General features: G+C 35.9%; 2 protein-coding genes across 16 annotated transcripts in view; one reads left to right on the plus strand and one right to left on the minus strand.

The window, feature by feature from the left end:
- mim (missing-in-metastasis) overlaps window positions 1-20859 on the minus strand; it is a 165345-nt gene that overhangs the window by 51817 nt on the left and 92669 nt on the right. For all 14 annotated transcript variants that reach the window (XR_010951396.1, XR_010951394.1, XR_010951395.1 and 11 more), the window contains exons 3-4: window positions 6769-6830; window positions 4068-4141 (exon numbers count right to left, since the gene is read on the minus strand). Coding sequence is in view for 11 of the 14 variants with exons in the window: in XM_067776858.1 (XP_067632959.1) it covers window positions 4068-4141; window positions 6769-6830 (136 nt within the window). In the remaining 3 variants the exon portion in view is untranslated. The remainder of the gene's footprint in view (window positions 1-4067; window positions 4142-6768; window positions 6831-20859) is intronic.
- The window catches only part of ppk25 (pickpocket 25), a 124703-nt gene that overhangs the window by 24265 nt on the left and 79579 nt on the right, over window positions 1-20859 (plus strand). The gene's annotated exons all lie outside the window — the stretch shown is intronic.

Here is a 20859-nt window from a genome sequence, read left to right on the forward strand (position 1 = left end):
CTATGCACCCATTCGTGTGCAATGCAGAAGCCTCATTTTATGTCTTGGAGTAATATTTTTTTTACATCTTCATATTTAGCATTTACGAGTTAAAGAATATTTCGAAGGGTTCACCAAAAAAATGTTGACAGCCTAATAAAAACTCAATTTTCCTGTTTCAGCCAACTAAGAATTACTACGAATGGTTGTTCAAAGGAACTAAAGTAAGCAAATATAATACAATACTATGGAAAATCGATGGAAACAGTTCAGACAATAGCGTTAAACTGGTGCAGTTGGATTACAAAACTTCGCATTCAGCTAATGCCTGCAAAGTACTTAAACTTTAGTTAGGGGTCACTTAAATTAACAGGTAATTTAAGGACAAGTGAATAATTTAACACTGTGGCAGTATTGAGAGAATAAAGCATTTGATTTGTTTGAGGTTAGGTTAGGTTGAACTAGCCGATCAATAAAGTCCCCACATAGACTGACGGCTTTGTAAACATAAAAACATTATAACTAGATTTTAAAAATGAATATGTTGTCTGATTTTTTGTAGGCACATGTAAAAAATAAAATAATTAAAAAAAAAAATTTTAAGTTAAACGGTTTTATTGAAAACAATACTTACATGAAATAATAATAATACCAAAAGCTAGAAAATAATTAGGTCGGTCCTAGGTACCAGTCATCTCACTCCTTCCTGATCAATCTAGGGCGTTGATCAGACAAATAAATAAAAGCGTTGGGAGCGTGAAATTTCTAAAAATGTGAGGCGCAGCATAACCTGATTAAGGTTCAGTTTGTCTTATATATGACTATCAATAGAAATTTGGCGCATCCAATGCTTTTATTTAATTGTCTGATCAACGCCCTAGATTGATGAGGAGTGTGATGACTAGTACCTAGGACCTACCTAATTATTTTCTAGCTTTTAGTATTATTATTATTTCATGTAAGTATTGTTTTCAATAAAACCGTTTAACTTAAAAAATTTTTTTAAATTATTTTATTTTCAAGTTTTTAGTCTTTATTTAATTGCCTATTATTTCTCATTCTATTTAGTTCATTTAGTGGCTCATTATTACAAGGAATCTTTCCTGACAATATGTTAAAATCTAAGTCCTCAATTCATAATCCTTCCAAAGTTTTTACTCGACTCTGCGCCACGTATGCTTATCCCTCCTCCAACTCCAAAATATTTTGATGTCACTTCTACCGGACTGTATGTTAAATTTGTTCCAAATATGAGAAAAATCCGACATCATAGGTCGCGTTCTATTCATGTATGTATTATGTGTTCCAAATATGGACCAAACCAGACCACAAATACAATTTTTTGAATATCTCGATCTTTGCGCCACCTAGCGGCGATGTTTTTTCATAGGTCGCTTTCTATTCTTGTATGTATTATGTGTTCCAAAGATGAGCCAAATCGGACCACAAATACGATTTTTGTGAATATCTCGATCCTTGCGCCACCTAGCGAAGATTTTTTTTATTATTGCATTGTCATCGGGTTCTGAACTATATTCCAAGTTTCAAGCGTGTAAGTCATCGGGAAGTTACTTAAATTTTAATTACAAAATTCGTTCACAACGGCCGTGCAGCCTCTCAAGTCAACCTAAATAAAACCGTTTAAAAAGTTGCTTTGGAAGACAAATGGGAAATTCATTTCAGTTTAATTTATTAACCGGAAGCAAAAAAACAAACCTTTTCCATTTTCTGGGCATTCGCAACACTTCTAATATGATAGAAATATGATACTTTTTGTTTGCCAACTTAAACCAAAAACCTACTATTAAAAAAAACTTCAACAGAACTCGAAAAATGAAATTGATTTTTGCCCATGTAAATTTTTTTCTCAACTTAGTATACGATTTTTTTATTAATGAAGAAAATTTCCATGTAAATCCAGAAAATTTGGGAAATAGTTGTATAGACTGTTCTGCTAACTCAAACACGAAGAACATCAAAATTTCGAAATTTCTGCAGGGCATATTAAAGTTAACTAGCTAAAGCAGAGAAGGAAAATCTATTTTGACAGAGACAAGATCAATAATAAATGAAACCGATAACAGCGTTCTCTTAATGATATCAAACTAATTAATCGACAACGAGCAACGTACGACGGAATCGGTTCAGTAAAGTTAAGAGAGCGTAACGCAAAACGAACAAAGCACTTTTGAACTTTCTCCAGACGATTTATATGGACTGAATGGTATGGTCTCCAAATGACAGCTGCGTATTCCAGCTTGGAATGGCCAAAGGCTGCATACAAAATCGTATAGGTATATGGGTCAGAAAAATTAGAAGAGTGGCGTTTTACGATAGCATTTGTTCCAAGAGAGTGAGTAATTATGTAGTTAAAATGTGTAGTCAAACTTAATTTACTATCAAAATACACTCCTAATTCTTTAATTTCATTAGCCTCAGAAAGGCACGAGTCCGCTGAAAAGAATAGCAAGCATCCAAAGGCTTGACCATTTTTGCATAAGTCACTTTGAAACACTTTTTAATATTTACGTATGAAAAGCCGGTTCATAGCACAATTATCAAAGAATTTATTAAGTTCATTTTGAAGCGCCGATGAATCACGCTAGTCTCTTATTTCAGAATATATTTTAAGATCGTTGACATATAAGAGAAATCTAGACGATTTGAAACAAAAAGAAATATCATTAATAAACAAGATGAACAATAAAGGACCTAAGATGCTACCTTGTGGCACACCAGATGTGGCAATGAAGGGATCTGAAAATTCTATTATGCAACTGCTGTTATGTATACCGTTAGGAAATCACGAATGGCAACCCTCAGTAAAGACTGAAAGATTGGCAACAATCGAGCGTGCTGCCACAAATCCTTGGTGGTTTGCACAAATGAGATGTTTCACGTGAAAATATAGTTTTTCTTTTACAATGAACTCAAACAGCTTAGCAACAGACGAAAACTTGGATATAGACCTATAATTTAAAATATCACTTTTATTGCCACTTAAAAATAGGCGAAATAGAAGTGCTTTTCCAATAATCTATGAACACCCCCCAAAGCTAGGGACAGATTAAAAATAAGCGTGAGAGGCTTTACCAGCGAGCTAACGAAGCATTAAGAGGTAGGTGAATGGTATATTATTACTTTTCCGGCTTCCTTTCAACTCATTCTCCATTTCCTCTTTTTTCTTTGCTTTTGATTTTCCTTTTCCGATGTAGAGATCCATATATCGAGCTTGGCTTTGCTCTGCACATTGCATTAGTAAAGTAGTAAAAAAAAAGTAGCAAAATAGTACCAAAAATACTCCCTCCTCACTATTTCTTTGAAAATCATGACCGGATTATCAGGGCCGTCACAATTTTGTTGTTGTACTACTGAATTCACCTGTCTGGTTGCATCGCATCATGGTTAGAGGAAGAATTTTCTATGGGGAAAAATCATTCTCATTTGAAAAGTTTTTTTTGGATGTATTCCATATCACAGAGTGCGTTGACTATCTCAATTGAATTCCATCCCTTGCATAGAATAAATAAATAATTATATGAACCCAGAATCAACGAAGATTGTACTAAGCCAGTGACGAAAAAGTTTTCATGCGAATTAGTCAAGAGCTGAATATTTTTTATTGAAGATTTTAAAAATCAACAGCGCGGAGTACGATGAGGGCAATAGTAATGTCCGCAACAATGAAGCGAAGTTGAGTGGACAGTTTTTTTGCTAGTGGCAACATTTTGGTTCGAGGTCTTTTTGGAAGGAACTCAAGTAAAAGTAAGCGGTTTCAAAAAGGTACTCGACTAATATCTAAAAGGTAACCGATTCAATAGTAGTAATTCTAGAAAGTTCACGATTCAAGATTAAGAGGCCCAAAAGATATGCCGATTCAAAACTAACGGTTCGAAGAAAGTAGGCGGTTCCGAGAATGTACTCGGTATTCTAGATTTGCTACTCTTCCACATTTTTTCTTTATGTATATACAAATGTAGGTCGTAGTCTCAAAATGTGTACGCGTTTATATGCAAATAAATAAGTATGCATTAGTTAAATACTTTAGCGCACTTGCTTTTTATGTGCGTTGGGGGGCTTAAACTTACCTCTCGAGTTTGTGGCTGCGTCTGCGATTTTTTGGAACGCGTCCAAATACGCGGCGATTGCCTGAATGGCGGCACTGCAAATAAACAAAGAAAAAAGCATTAAATTGAATTTGAATCGTTTATAGATAAGTCAACATATGCGCAAAAATCAAGCAAACGAAAAGTGCTTCGATGTTCCTAAATAATTTCGTCAAAAGTTTTTATATTTTCGACATTGTTCTTCGTTTTGAACTTTTCACCGCCAATGGCAAAAAACTAGCATAGAAATAACAAATTATGTCATTATTTGTACGCTTTCTGGACGTGAATAAATAACGTAAAAAAATAGAATTAACAACAAAATATAACACAACTTTTATGAAATTTTATGTTTTTTTTTTCTCTGAATTGACTAACGCATGTGTGCTTAGTTTATATTGCAAGGTCTGATGATGATAATCACAGAACATTAGTTTTTATTTTGGCACTGTGTCTTGACCATTTCTGGACTATTTCCGGATAATTCCCGGGTTTTTCTGGATGAATCGGAATTATCTCGATATAATTTCTGGATTAATTTGGAGTTTTAGGGATAGCTTCGGAATCATTCTAAACTACATAGTTTAAGAATATTTTCGGAACTACTTCGGAATATTTTCTGGGTTTTCTTGACTGTTTGAGTTTATTTCAGGACTAATTTAGACTTCCTGGAGTTTTTTTGGAATCATCATCATTAATTTTCGCTTAACAGCCTCAGCGATTTTGGCCGTCTCGAAGCAAGTCACATCAAATTAATACTACGTTTCCACCAAACCCAAACTCCGTGTTTGCCAGTTTCGTAAGATTGTTAAAACATGTCTAAAAATATCGCGAAAGCTATCGAAAAACACGTTTTAACTTCGGTATCAATAATGCGACAGCAAAAATCAAAAGTTGTATTTCTGCCAAGAGATATTTTGCATAAAAGAGTTGGCAAACACGGAGTTTGGGTTTGGTGGAAACGTAGCATAAGTTTTAAGAATTTTGTCGCAATAGAGCTCAATATGCACCCTATAAAATCATACACCACGCCAGTTATCGCCTATTTCGCTATAAATGACGTCAATTGGGGGCCTCAAGTCTTCCTCCACCTGCCTCACTTAACAAAGTTGTTTGTGTCCACACCCTATCCCTGCTTCCACACTGCAGTATCGACTGAAATAGTTTCTTGGCCGCAGCGTCTTCGCCTATTCGCAGACCATTATCTAGGCAGCGAAGCCTTTGGGTTTTTATTGGCTGCATTATCTTCATATCTGCTGTAAAGCTCATACAGCTCATCATTGAAACTCCTTCGATAGTCGCCGTCGGCATCACGGACAGGATTATAAATCTTCCGGAGAACTTTTCTCTCGAACACTCCACGAGTCATTTCATCTTCTCTCGGCACCGTCCACGATTACGAGCCATATATCAGAACATGTATAATGGGCGACTTGTAAATCGTGATTTTACTTTGTCGAGAGAGAACTTTACTTTTCAATTGCATACTCAGTCCAGATAGCACTTGTTGGCAGGTGTTATTCTCCATTTTATTTCTAAGCTGACATTGTTTTTGCTGTTAATGCTGGTTTCCAAATAGACGAAATCCTTCACAGTCTCGAATTTATATCCGTCAACAGCGACGTGGAGTGTAAGGCGGGAATGCGCCGATTCTTTCTTGTATGCCAGCAAGTACTTCGTTTTATCTTTATTTACCGCAATACCAACTTTTTTTGCCTCTTTATCTAATACAGAGAAGTTCAGCCTACTTCAAGGTGCGTTAAGGTCAGTAATATCAATATCATCAGTAAAGTAGTAATTGTACGCTCTTGTAATAGATTAACCATCACGGTATAGTTCTACTGCTAGAATTTTTTTCTCCAGCATTATTTTAAAGAAATCGCACGCAAGGGAGTCGCCTTGTCTGAAACCTCGTTTGATTTCGAATGGTTTGGAGACGTCCTTCCCAATCCTTACAGATCCAGTGGTGTTGCTCAACGTAATTTTTCTCCAGGATCTGGCACATCGTGAAGATCTGGTCGATAGAGATCTACCCGATCTGAAGCCGCACGGATAAGGTACAATCAGTTCGTTGACTACGGGCTTCAGTATTTCGCACAGTACGCTAGATGGAACCTTATATGCGATAAAAAGCAAGCTGGTTTTGCGGTAATTGGCGCGATTGCGTGATCGCCTTTTTTGGGTATTGGGCAGAGCATACTTAGCTTCCAGTAGTACGTGATCATCCCACCATATTTTTCATAGATCTTAATATATGCTCTTTACCAACTCTTCGCCTCCATGTTCAAACAACATTATTATTCCTGCAGGAACCTGCACCGGTCTTAAAACCTTCCGTCATCCGCTGGATTTTATGGTAGACTTTTAGGGATCAAATCTGAATTACCTCTGGACTATTGGGATTGTTTTTGAAATCCTCTCAGAACTACTTTGAGATCGTGAGAACTGTGAACAATTGAATTTACCTTTATTGCCACCCCACTTTGATCTTTAATTTAAACATTTCGAATTGTATCTATAAATATTTGAATTGTGTAGATTGTGTGAAGGCATTGTTTGTTTGTATTTTAAATGAGAACTTTAAATGATCATGAAAAAAATAACAAAAACCTATCCAATGTATATAAACAAGTTTTCAAAATATTAGATTTATGAGGTACGAAATGAATGGGTAATTACTCACCGTAAACATTGATGCAATTTCGTGGCTTTGGTAAGGAAGTCCTCCCATAGAGGCGATGTGTTCTGAAAGAAGAGAATTTTTTGTTTATGAATTATATGCCTTTAAAGAATGCTGTATTCATATTTCGATGTTTTTTGTTTTGTTTTGTTTTGGCTATCTTTTTCACCCGTAATAGACGGCAACAGACAAAAAGAGAAATATGTATAAATAAAAATGAAATCCGGAAACTGCTAAAATTTCCGGATCAATAGAAATAGCCCCTTTTAACCCTTAAATCGCTGCTATAAAAAAATTCCACCAATATTTTTATAATAAATTCAATAAGTTTCAATTCAAGTTGTAAACAGTCAGCAAATAGAATTTATTAATTTATAATTATTTTATGTGTTTATTAAAAAGCATTCGCAGACACCAAAAAAATGTGGTAGGCAACGGAGATGGATAATTAAGGATTAAATAACAGTTCAACAAAAACAAGACAAAGCTTTTGTATGTAAAACAATAAAAACAACACTTATGCAGTGCTAAAATATGTACTGGAATTAAAGCAAAAAAAAAAAACCGTTTATTGGAACAACTTTCCGGCAGCAAAACGGCCGAAATTTATTTATGCGAAAGCTGCAGAGCAAAAACAAAGTGCTACACACATACATGCACACATTTAGAGGGCGGTGAAAATAATATTACATATGTGAAACGTCGCGTTGAGTGATTTGTAGCATTCATACGGAATTTAAATGGTCAATGATTATTCTTAAAAGAATTTAAACAAAATGAATATTAACAAATATGGATTTTGATTTGCGTTAATTGGGGATATGATGGGATTTCTCATTTATCAATTATTATTTGTTGTATTATTATTTAAAATTTTACTTTTATCATAGCGAGAGATGATTCCTTTTTGGATGTTAATGTAAAAAAAAAACTAGCAGAGCCGGCGGAAATTGTTCTGCCCGTTCTTTGATTTCCTTGTTGCATTATTAAAAGAGTTTCAAGAAGTCTTTACAGCTCGCTCTTCCTGTCCTGGCTTCTTTCACTTCTCCTCAATTGCCAATTGATTTTTTTCGCCCTATCATGAATATATCCTTTCACCTGTCTCTTTCTTTCGTTTCCCCTATACTTCGTCTCCCTGTTCTATCCCTCCACTCACTCTTCAATCACCACTACCTTTACCGTGGAACTTCTTTCTCCAACTTCCTTTCCTCCCAACCTTACTTTCACCGTTTCCATTTTGATCCAAAAATATGACTTTTTCGAATAAATCGGTCTGGCTTCGGTGGCCTTGCAAAAAAACGTGATTCGAGACCTGTATATAATAGACTAGCATACCCTACCTTACTTAGCTGCGATTTAGTCTAATTTAAAAATAATTGTAAAGTTATCCAAACGATTGTAACGAATTTAAAGACATTTTTTATTTCCTGCACCTTCTTTCATAGTTCGAATCTCTGAACTATTTATGTGTATCACTTTGGTAGTAGTACTATAAAATTAGATTACTCACGTACTTGCGTCTTAAAATCAAACTGATTGACTATTCCTCAATTTGCGCTGCTTTTATACCATCTGTTGGCTCGTTCGCCTATTTCTGCTACGGTTTAGACTTTTCACGAACAGCCTTCTCGAACAGTTGCTTATTTCACAGTTGGTTATTTACCTACATACATGTACATATACATATGTGTGAGTAATGTCATCTTCCCCCTGAGCCGATGATTACATGATGTGTGTCTGTTTCTCTTTTTTCTTTGCTCTTAGCTGCTGATTACATGTATGTATGTGAAATATTGTCTTCGATTTTAGTTTTGCTGTTAACATGTATGTGTGGCTGCTTATTTTGATGGTGTCATGTACGTGTGGTTGATTGCTTTCCTTTTGTTGTGCACTTGTGTACTAGCAGCATAGTGATGTAACGAAATGCTTATATTCGAAACACGATTGTATAATATCTTCCTACCTCCCACTATTGTATATCTTCCTCCCTTCCTATCTGATTTCCCTTACTCTGCATCTTACTTCTCTTTGTCGCTTTACCCGTTCTTTTACCCGTTCGTTTACTCTTTGTTCCTTTTCTTTCTCTCTCGTCCTCCGCCCTCTTTCCGTCCCTTCCCCACTTTTCTTTTGTTCACTCCTTTCCTGTTTTTCTTTTCTTTCCTATCCCGTCCTACTTCTGTTCATTTCGCTTCGGCGCTTCCCTTCCTCTACAGTTTCCAGTTCCCACGCCCTACCTCTTGTGCTCCTCCCTCACCCTACACCCTTCTCGCAACATTTTCGATTCCGTTTTCACTTCCTCATCCTTTTCTATAACTATTTTTTTCCTACATATATTCCACTTTTCTTCCGCCCAACCTTTCTTTAAATATTTTTCCGTTCCATTTCCTCTTATTCTTGCTCTCGGTTCAGAATTGAGACAATTCCCAAATCTCAAGCGTTGTATTTCAACAGCAGAAATATTTTTCCGATAATTTTTGGCCACGGATGGACGTGAAATTTTTTAGGAACACAAATTTAAGATTTTATCGCGATGCAAATGTCATGTAAACTTCATACACCCAAAACAAAACTCACAATTCCCTCTTATCGAAAAGTGATAAATTTGTTATAAAAAATGTATTCAACATGTAGTTGTGATTATTTATACATACATATGAACATAACTGTCATTGTATTTGTAGCATTCTTTTAATAATCCAATCACAATTTAAAGCAAATTGAATTCTCAACAAACTGATGAAATTTAGCTCAATGAGCAACTAATTAAACGCGGAGAAAAGCAAAAATCAATATTGGCTATGATGGTATTGCATGAAGTTTTTTTAGTTCACGATAGCCAGTGAACGTTGGTTTACATATTCACTCACTGATTATTGAAAGGTGGCAAAAACACAAATTTTAAATGCAATGAACCAGCAAATGCAGTGTCCCTGGAGATATTTAATATCATGGATCAGACAACGCGATTTGGTTGGAATCAAATCTTTATGGGCCAGTAATAGCTTGCCACCAGCGGTGTATTTTTAATTAAAAGGAATAAAAAAATACATAAAAAGAAAATGCATTTAAAAATATAATTTAATTAAATAAACACAGCATGTTAACAGTAAATTTGCACATGAATGTGGGTACATATCACAAGTATCCACAGTTCATTCAAATTCTACTATCACTAAAGTTTAAAATTTATTGGTATTAGAAAGCTATTTTTTGACAAATTTTTTTCCACCATTTTTTGGTGAAAACTATGGAACAAAATTGTTGATGAACTACGTAAAAAAAAACTTTGTGGACTTTGTCCCCACTGTTACATTCAAAAAGTAGGCGCAACTCACAGGATCATTCTGACACTGCCCGTAGAATGGTTTTGCGCTTCAAGGAAGGTGGCTTAGGGAAGGACCGCCCAAAGGGATAAGCAGACGACAAGTTGGAGAATAATGTTCCTTCCATCCCTTCTATGTGAACAAGATATGTCTCTAAAAAAGCCAGAGCAGGGAAAATGTATTAAAACGTAAAAAAAGAAAAAAGTTTCAAAACGAAGTGAAAAACAAACGCTAAAAATAATTAAAAATGTCTTCTGTCATTCCTACGTCGGCATAATGATCCAACTATATTTTGGAACTTGGCACCACATTACGCTCGTGCCAGCCAAGAATGGTTCGGTGATAACAATGTACATTATGTTAGGAAAAACTTGAATCCACTCAATGTGCCTTAGTTGCGGCCAATTGAGCGATATTGGGCTCTGATGAAAGCAAAACTTAAAAAAAAGGAAAACCAGCAAAAATCTTTACAGAAGTAAAAAAGAAACAAATAAGTAGCTGTTAGGCACTTTATGAGTATTTTTTAATTTGCAGAATTTTTTTGCACCAGTCCATATTACCGAACGAATTGGTGTCAGTGTAGAGTTATCTACTTGTAACAAATATACTTGTTATATTTTAAATTTATTCTTATTATATTATTTGTATTTTAAACGTTTTTATTTAGCTTGAGTTGACAGGCTGCACGGCCGTTGTGAACGAATCTTGTAATTGAAATTTAAGTAACTTCCCGATAAGCTACAAGCTTGAAACTTGGAATATAGTTCAGAACCCGATGACAATGCAATAATTAGAAAAAAATCGCCGCTAGGTGGCGCAAGGATCGAGATATTCGCAAAATTCGCATTTGTGGTCCGATTTGGCTCATATTTGGAACACATAATACATGCAAGAATAGAAATCGACCTGTGAAAAAAAATCGCTGCTAGGTGGCGCATGGATCGAGATATTCACAAAAATCGTATTTGTGGTCCGATTTGGCTCATATTTGGAACACATAATACATGCAAGAATAAAAAGCGACTTATGAAAAAAAATCGCCGCTAGGTGGCGCAGGGATCGAGATATTCACAAAAATCGTATTTGTGGTCCGACTTGGCTCATGCCTCGAACACATAATACATACAAGAATAGAAAGCGACCTATCAAAAAAAATCGCCGATAGGTGGCGCAAGGATCTAGATATTCACACAAATCGTATTTGTGGTCCGATTTGATTTGGTCCATATTTGGAACACATAATACATACATACATGAATGGAAAGCGACCTATGATGCCCGATTTGGCTCATATTTGGAACAAATATTGCACACAGTCCAGTAGAAGTGACATCAAAATATTTTGAAATTGGAGGAGGGACAAGCATAAGTGGCGCAGAGTCGAGTAAAGTCTTTGGAAGGATTATGTATTGAGGACTTAGGTTGTAAAAAATTGGCAGGAAAGAGTCCTTGTAATAATGAGTCACTAAATGAACTAAATAGGATTAGAAATAATAGGTAAAACATATTCAATTGTTTCCTGAAGATGATCTCAGAATGAGATCGAAATATCGACCAAATAAAATTAGAAATACAAAACATTTAAACTGTGTTTGAATTTTTTAAACTGCTTCGAGCTCATCAAAATTTAAGAAAATTATTATTTTCTATAGTCAGTTATCGCGAAACCGGTATAACCGGCGTGACTTGTTATGCAACGGTCAAAATGATCTAAGTGGTTAAACGCAAGTTACTGACGATGATTATACTCATTTTCGACGGCAGCTCTTGAACTATCAAGTCATATTGTTTTAGTTTTACTAAAACATGATTTAATCCAGAAATAATCTACCATCAAAATTCTGCAAGTATCAAATAAGTTAAAATGCAAGGCGCGATAACCACTGAAAAGATTTAAGGCCGAGCTTCTCTTCCAATTTGCGTCGTGCTCCTTTTAGATTTTTCCTACAAATTCGCGGGACGTAACCTATGTACATGTTTTATGTCGACTGCGAACGGCATCTGCACGGCAGATGGGTTTTCACTGAGAAGCTTTTCATGGCAGAAATACACTAGGAGTGTTTGCTGAAACACTGCCGAAGGCGACCCCGCTTAGAAAAATTTTTTTCTAATTGAAAAATTGTTTTCTAAATTTTCGGAATTCTTCGACCGAGCACCCTACTATCACCCCACGACGGCCGGAAAATAAGTTGGCCAATTGATATAGTCGAGTTATTGCATTCTAAGTTTCTATGCAACCAAAGTAGATGAGAACGTATGCAAACATAATCACAAGCAGAACTACATAATATGAAATACAAAAATAATACGTGGAACAAGATTCAAAATATATGTCCATATATGCCCTGAATCAGGCAATCTCAGTAACCTCGTACCCATTCCACTGTGCCCTGTTCAACGAATTGTACAACAAATTGTATGCCGGCATAATAATAAACAATTGCAGCACATTGAAACACACACAAAATAAATAACTAAATAAATATACACATAAATATTGTTTAAAATGCTATATAACAGAAAAAAGTTATGGTCAATACCAATAAAAGTGAAAACAAGTTTTTAAAGCACGAAAGAAAGAAAGAGCGAGGTTAAATCCATTGAATTACAAAAACAACATTACAAAAATAAAACAACAAAACGCATTCAATAAATTTTTTATGTTTGTATTTATTATTAAAGTTGTTGTTGAAGCAATGACGCCACCGCCAATTTTTGGAAACTCAATGGCCAAGTTCTGGTATTCATTTTATTTGCGATCTCTTGATGCTTAAAAAGCGAATTGCATGCTGAAAGTAGTTTTCCCCATATTTGATCATGGTCTTTAATCGATATTGATCGCAGTATTTGTAAGGTTGATGACGCAATAAGTGACAAATTAAAACTATAATCAAAGATACCATTTTCGTTTAGTGAAGTGAAGCGACAAAGAAATACATATTTAACAGCTCGCATTAATTTAGGCTTGTTTATGTGCCTTCTCTGACCTTTTTTGCATTTTGAGGAGATAAACTCGTAAACTGACGTTAAACTGTCATAGAACGAAATTTGGTACATACATAAGTAGCTTTTGGCACAAATTAATATTTAGGGTGCGTGTTTCGGGGATTTGGACCAGGGACCAACAGAGAGGGGAGATACATGGAAACGGATGGAGACAGAGAGGAAGCAATAATTTTTCTGCGCTTATTGTGCCACAAACCTACTTTTTTATCATTTCCATAATACGAACATTGGCAAAAATATATTACAACAATTGACTGTAGTTTCAGCATGCATGGCATACAAACATTCATATGTACGTAATGAAAAATCAATAAAGACAAATAAAAACAAGTAAGGAAGGTTAAGTTCGGGTGTAACCGAACATTACATACTCAGTTGAGAGCTATGGTGACAACATAAGGGAAAATAACCATGTAGGAAAATGAACCGAGGGAAACCCTGGAATGTGTTTGTATGACATGTGTATCAAATGAAAGGCATTAAAGAGTATTTTATGAGGGAGTGGGCCATAGTTCTATAGGTGGACGCCATTTAGGGATATAGCCATAAAGGTGGATCAGGGTTGACTCTAGAATGCGTGTGTACGATATGGGTATCAAATGAAAGGTATTAATGAGTATTTTAAAAGGGCGTGGACCTAAGTACTATAGATGGACGCCTTTTCGAGATATCGCCGTAAAGATGGACCAGGGGTGACTCTAGAATACGTTTGTACGATATGGGTATCAAATGAAAGGTGTTAATGAGCATTTTAAAAGGGAATAATCCTTAGTTCCATAGGTGGACGCCGTTTCGAGATATCGCCATAAAGGTGGACCAGGGGTGACCCTAGAATTTGTTTGCACAATATGGGCATCAAACGAAAGGTGTTAATGAGTATTTTAAAAGGGAGTGGGCCTTAGTTCTATAGGTGGACGCCGTTTCGAGATATCGCCATAAAGGTGGGCCAGGGGTGACTCTAGAATTCGTTGTGCAATATGGGTATCAAACGAAAGGAGTTAATGAGTATTTTAAGAGGGAGTGGGCCTTAGTTCTATAGGTGGACGCCTTTTCGAGATATCGCCATAAAGATGGACCAGGTGTGACTCTAGAAGGCGTTTGTACGATATGGGTATCAAATGAAAGGTGTTAATGAGTATTTTTAAAAGGGAGTGGGCCTTCGTTTTATAGGTGTTCGCCTTTTCGAGATATCGCCATAAAGGTGGACCAGGGGTGACTTTAGAATTTGTTTGTATGATATGGGTATCAAATGAAAGGTGTTAATGATTATTTTAAAAGGGCGTGGGGCTTAGTTCTATAGGTGGACCCCTTTTCGAGATATCGCCATAAAGGTGGACCAGGGGTGACTCTAGAATTCGTTTGTGCAATATGGGTATCAAACGAAAGGAGTTAATGAGTATTTTAAGAGGGAGTGGGCCTTAGTTCTATAGGTGGACGCCTTTTCGAGATATCGCCATAAAGATGGACCAGGTGTGACTCTAGAAGGCGTTTGTACGATATGGGTATCAAATGAAAGGTGTTAATGAGTATTTTAAAAGGGAGTAATCCTTAGTTCCATAGGTGGACGCCGTTTCGAGATATCGCCATAAAGGTGGACCAGGGGTGACCCTAGAATTCGTTTGTGCAATATGGGTATCAAACGAAAGGAGTTAATGAGTATTTTAAGAGGGAGTGGGCCTTTCTGGACCAGGGGTGACTCTAGACTTTGTTTGTACGATATGGGTATCAAATGAAAGGTGTTAATGAGTATTTTTAAAAGGGAGTGGCCCTTCGTTCTATAGTTGTTCGCCTTTTCGAAATATCGCCATATACATAGGTGGACCAGGGGTGACTCTAGAATGAGTTTGTACGATATGGGTATCAAATTAAAGGTATTAATGAGAGTTTTAAAAGGGAGTGGTGGTAGTTGTATATGTGAAGGCGTTTTCCAGATATCGACCAAAATGTGGACCAGGGTGACCCAGAACATCATCTGTTGGATACCGCTAATTTATTTATATATGTAATACCTGCCAAGATTTTAAGGGTTTTTTATTTCGCCCTGCAGAACTTTTTCATTTTCTTCTACTTAATATGGTAGGTGTCACAATCATTTTATAAAGTTTTTTCTAAAGTTATATTTCGCGTCAATAAAACAATCCAATTACCTTACCATATTTCATCCCTTTTTTCGTATTTGGTATAGAATTATGGCATTTTTTTCATTTTTCGTAATTTTCGATATGGAAAAAGTGGGCGTGGTCATAGTCGGATTTCGTTCATTTTTCATACCAAGATAAAGTGAGTTCAGATAAGTACGTGAACTGAGTTTAGTAAAGATATATCGATTTTTGCTCAAGTTATCGTGTTAACGGCCATGCGGAAGGACAGACGGACGACTGTGTATAAAAACTGGGCGAGGCATCAACCGATTTCGCCCATTTTCACAGAAAACAGTTAACGCCATAAAATCTATGCCCCTACCAAATTTCAAAAGGATTGGTTAATTTTCGTTCGACTTATGGCGTTAAAAGTATCCTAGACAAATTAAATGAAAAAGTGCGGAGCCACGCCCATTTTTAAATTTTCTTTTATTTTTGTATTTTGTTGCACCATATCATTACTGGAGTTGAATCTTGACATAATTTACTTATATACTGTAAAGATATTAAATTTTTTGTTAAAATTTTACTTTTAAAAAAATTTTTTTTTAAAAGTGGGCGTGGTCCTTCTCCGATTTTGCTAATTTTTATTAAGCGTACATATAGTAATAAGAGTAACGTTCCTGCCAAATTTCATCATGATATCTTCAACGACTGCCAAATTACGGCTTGCAAAAGTTTTAAATTACCTTCTTTTAAAAGTGGGCGGTGCCACGCCCATTGTCCAAAATTTTACTAATTTTCTATTTTGCGTCATAAGTTCAACTCATCTACCAAGTTTCGTCGCTTTGTCGGTCTTTTGTAATGAATTATCGCACTTTTTCGGTTTTTCGAAATTTTCGATATCGAAAAAGTGGGCGTGGTTATGGTCCGATATCGTTCATTTTAAATAGCGATCTGAGATGAGTGCTCAGGAACCTACATACCAAATTTCATCAAGATACCTCAAAATTTACTCAAGTTATCGTGTTAACGGACGGACGGACGGACGGACATGGCTCAATCAAATTTTTTTTCGATCCTGATTGTTTTGATATATGGAAGTCTATATCTATCTCGATTCCTTTATATATGTACAACCAACCGTTATCCAATCAAACTTAATATACTCTGTGAGCTCTGCTCAACTGAGTATAAAAAACAAATGAATAGCAGAACTTAATGTTAATGTGAACATATTCGTTAGTTTAAATTGTCAACGCGCTGATAATTTTCGTTAACGTAAGTGTGAGTTATATTCAACGATAAAAAAGCAGGTACGGTAATATCTAATTGCAACTTGCGATCCCCCCGTCAGATTAAAATTATTTACTTACTTAGCCAAGTTTACAGCGCAATCGGTTTCAACGGTCGCAATCTTTTCAAACCGTCTTGATAAAAAATTTGTTTACGCTTCTTGGTGTTCGTGTACTGCCAAGGATGCCAAGGTTATAAAGAGACACTCTCAAGTTGTGTGTAAAATAGAGTTAACGATTTCTTCTGGAGCAGAAGCGAAAATTTCCACAAAAAAAACCGGAATACGTGGAGTACAACTAATACAGCGACTAAATTGAATGTCAAGAAGTTCGCGCGACTTACGAGTATAGAATTTCACGAGAATCCGAGACTCACGAGAAATTGTTTTCCAACAAACTCGAGAATTCGTAAGCTCAAGTGTAAAGCGCGTTATTCACATCATAAGAAAACGCTCATGAAAAAATGTAGTGGTAGAGGGTCCAATGTGGTCATACTAAATCGTTCCCAAGATGGTCGGGCTTATACCTTCCTCGTGCTTGTTACCGGACCGCACCGGATCTACATATATCCGACAAAGTACCATCAACATCGATAACATTCCTCATTGCGTTTATAAATATGAAGGAACTTCAGACTTAGCAATTGAAGTTTATTTCGCCTTGCCCATTCGCATACAAAATTTCCCGGATCACTGTTATAAACATTCTCACTATACAAGAAAAATACTTCCTAAAATATTTTGTGTCGTATTCATTTGTTATATTGCAGTTTTTAATTGCGAAATATGTTAGAAAAGTTGCCAACGAGTGGGAAAAATAATTTCACTTGCAAAGTGTGCCAGCACCCTTAACCAAAGCAAATGTCAAATTCTTCTTCTTATGCTTTGCTTGCAACAAAATTTTCGAGTTGGCTACTTTTTCATGTCAGATGGCGCCAGTGTCCTCAATCTACCGTTCTCCATAAAAATATGTGCAATCTACTCATAATGCATAAGATTGCGTTAAGCGCATCTATATGAAAAACTGGTTATGTGACGGGGTTTTAATTCGGCTCAAAAATATTATTGCAATTCATATCAAAATTCATGACAAATGTTTTAGTTTAATTTTTTTCCTAACAATTACAAAATTCCAACGATTTCGTTATATGAGAAAAAAATTGTGTGAAACTGGAAAACTTGGCAAAAACATGGCTAAAGAGTTGGTGGTAGTCAAACAACTTGAGTTTAATTATAGCTGCCACCTAAGCACGTCTGGGTTGTCTGCTGTTCGTGGTACTATGAACATGTCGACTGTCGTTTGAAGCTCTTCCAATAGCCTACTAACATCCTACACGAATTTGCGTATCTATTGTATATCGCACACAAACAACAACTCCACCATGAATGAATGTATATATAGAGGTAGGTGTTTTCATTTTGGAAGTGGGCTTTTCGTTTAAGCATTTTGTGTTGCGGCAAGCTGTTGTATACATTCCCATCTATGCCGAATTTTGCTTTGGTGGTAGGAAACACTTGAAACGTCCAGCCAGTTAGTCCGCTAACAGGCAGCAAAGCAGACACAAGAGACAGACAGACAGACAAAGACCTACCTAAATACGTCATACAAGTCGAAACAAGCCAAGAGGTAACATTAGATATAAGCCATAGAGAAAACCCATCCATTCTGCAACTGTTTTCGTGGTTATAGATGGTTCACAGTTTCAGACAACCAAACTGGCAATCGGCTTCAACTTGCCCCATTCGCATTTTGACTGTCTATGTAATCATTTTCATATTCGCTTGCGAATTAATTTTTCCATTTTTTCTAGTTAGCAATTTTCATTTTAGTTTTGTTTATGTTGCACTTAAAGACTTACTTTGTAGCTAAGCTATCGTATCGTGCGCGCGTAAAACGAGTTCAGCGTCCTACATTGATTTTTAGGTTATGTATAGTGACAGCTTAACAAAGGCAACAACAACAGTAGCAGCATTCACAATTCATAGTTTTAAAGATAGCTCGCTTTTGGCATTGCGTTGTTTTTGCATTACCATTACTATCACCGACAATTGTAGACAACGAGCGCCCCGTTACTTCTCATGTTACCTTCGTCTACCAATTAGGTGGCAATCAGGCAGCGAGGTGGGTCATTCACTATGCTCACTCTTTTGGTAAGCATTTTTAATATTGATGCCCTTTGTTTATATGTCTACCGCAGTGCCTGCAAGCTCTACGAGTAAATAACGTTTTTAGGTGAATGTAAAATTATAAGTTGTAAATGGCGGTACATGTTTTGCTGCGTTGACATTAAAATTTCTACTAATGCTGAAATAGGTATATAAAAACTCAATGTATTTTAAGGAATGGAGGGAGAATTTGTTCAATGAGAGGTGTACATAGTTCCCCCTGAAAAGAATTAAGTTTGGTAGTTCAGCATTTGACACGTTAAAAAATTGTAAAGGTTATGTTAAAATCGTAGACGCTTGAAATTAAATCAATTAAGTTACAAACTACTAGTCGACACTCCTCGGCTCGATACTTATTCAGGATTTCTGTCATAATAAATTTAATATAAACAAATTATTGTGAAAGGCTTCTATAACTCATAAAATTTACAAATGTAGTTAGAAAAAAGTTTTTTCCAAGCGAGGTCGCCACTCGGGAGCGGTTTGGCAAACGATCCGAGTGTATTTCTGCTATGAAAAGCTTCTCTTTGAAATCCCATCTGCCTTGGGGTCATCGGAGTTGGCATAAACCTTCTAGGTCCCGTTCCGCCAATTTGTGGAGAAGCTAATCTTAATTTTTATGCGTTTGATATTTGCATATTCAAACTGGAATATTTCTATAAACAAGTTAGACATTGTGATGAATATTAGAAACACTAAGGGATACTATCATCTCTAAGCCGATACTAAGCAGTCACTTGTATCTACAAAAACAAATCTATCATTATGTCTACACATATGTACATACAAGCAGCGGAGAGATACGCACAAGCACATGCATATATCTGAGATAATCACAAAAGTATGCAATCATCGGTGGAAGTATTAATCACATATACACGCGCTTATGGCTATGCGAGAGGCTATAAACATGCATCTGTAGTTTATAGCTAGTAAGTTTATAGCTGGTAACTAAGTAGTAAATTCTAGAAGAAGAAACGCCTAGAAGTATGCGAACGAGACAGCAGAGAGTATAAAAGGAGCGAAAGCTGAGTAAGCATCAATCAGTTTGATTTAAGAACGCTATAAGTTGCGAAGTATAAGTGTTATTGTGAAGTATTTTCAAAGGTGTCTAATAAAGACCATTTTGCATTATTGAATATTGGAGTTATTTATTCAGCAGTTTAGCGATACGAACGTTAGTAGAAGGTTGCAAATAAGCGGAATTTCCCTAAATTCGTTACGATATTTAAAATTTCCCCCAGTAATGCGCTCCAAGCAAAGGGCTATTTCACAGGCGTTCAAATACTTAGCGCAGCTGACGCACACTTGAATAACCTCGCAAAGGGATTAAGTAATGTGTTTGTGTAATTATGAAGAGTACTTTGACAGTATAACATTGGAATAATCTTTATGTGTTATAGTTGTTGTTGCTGTTTTTATATAGCATTGACAGATAAATATGTAACATCATGATTGCAATCTTCACCATCTCATCTCAAGTAACATTTAGCGCTTTCATTGTAAGTTTACAGTCATTCGTTGAAATGAATGAATAAATCGCATTTCAGTCACAGTAAAGAAGAAGAAAAAGACGAAGATCAAATTATAAATGCTTTGCTCGTTTGAATGTGCGCATCTTTTTTTACAAGCAATTACTATAAGTTGCCTACGACACTTTTTGCACAAATATTCGATATAATAGCTGTTTTTTTTTTTACATCTATAGACGTTTACGATTAAACTTTATATGGACTGCTAAGCGTCAAACTTTACACACACCTCTGAAATTGCTGCGCATAAAATTAGTACTACTAAATTTCAATACGCATTATACTCAGATGTAACTGAAATATGTGTCTATGTTTCACCCTCTACACTAATTCTATGTATTCTATGCGTGTCCACTATTCATCGCAACTGATTCAGCTATATGTTATACATTATGGCCACCAGAGGTTTGTGTCTCCGATTTTAGGTACACCCTGTTCTGTAGATAGTTATTTAACCACTGCCGCTAGATGGGTCTCCTAAGCATTATCTAAGCGAGGATAAGCGTTTTTTTACGCGCAAACGTAAACGTATACGCTTGTAAAAAAAAAAACACGGCTAATATTTAATCTTTAAATACACTCATGTTTGTTAAAATAGGGACGAAACTAAAATTGTATTACTTTTTAGTCAGAACTTTTCGAAGCCTATTCGGTTTTAGTAGGTACAACAAAATATAAGTCTACATACATAC

This window comes from Eurosta solidaginis, chromosome 3 (assembly GCF_040869045.1).
Source record: "Eurosta solidaginis isolate ZX-2024a chromosome 3, ASM4086904v1, whole genome shotgun sequence".
NCBI lineage: Eukaryota > Metazoa > Arthropoda > Insecta > Diptera > Tephritidae > Eurosta > Eurosta solidaginis.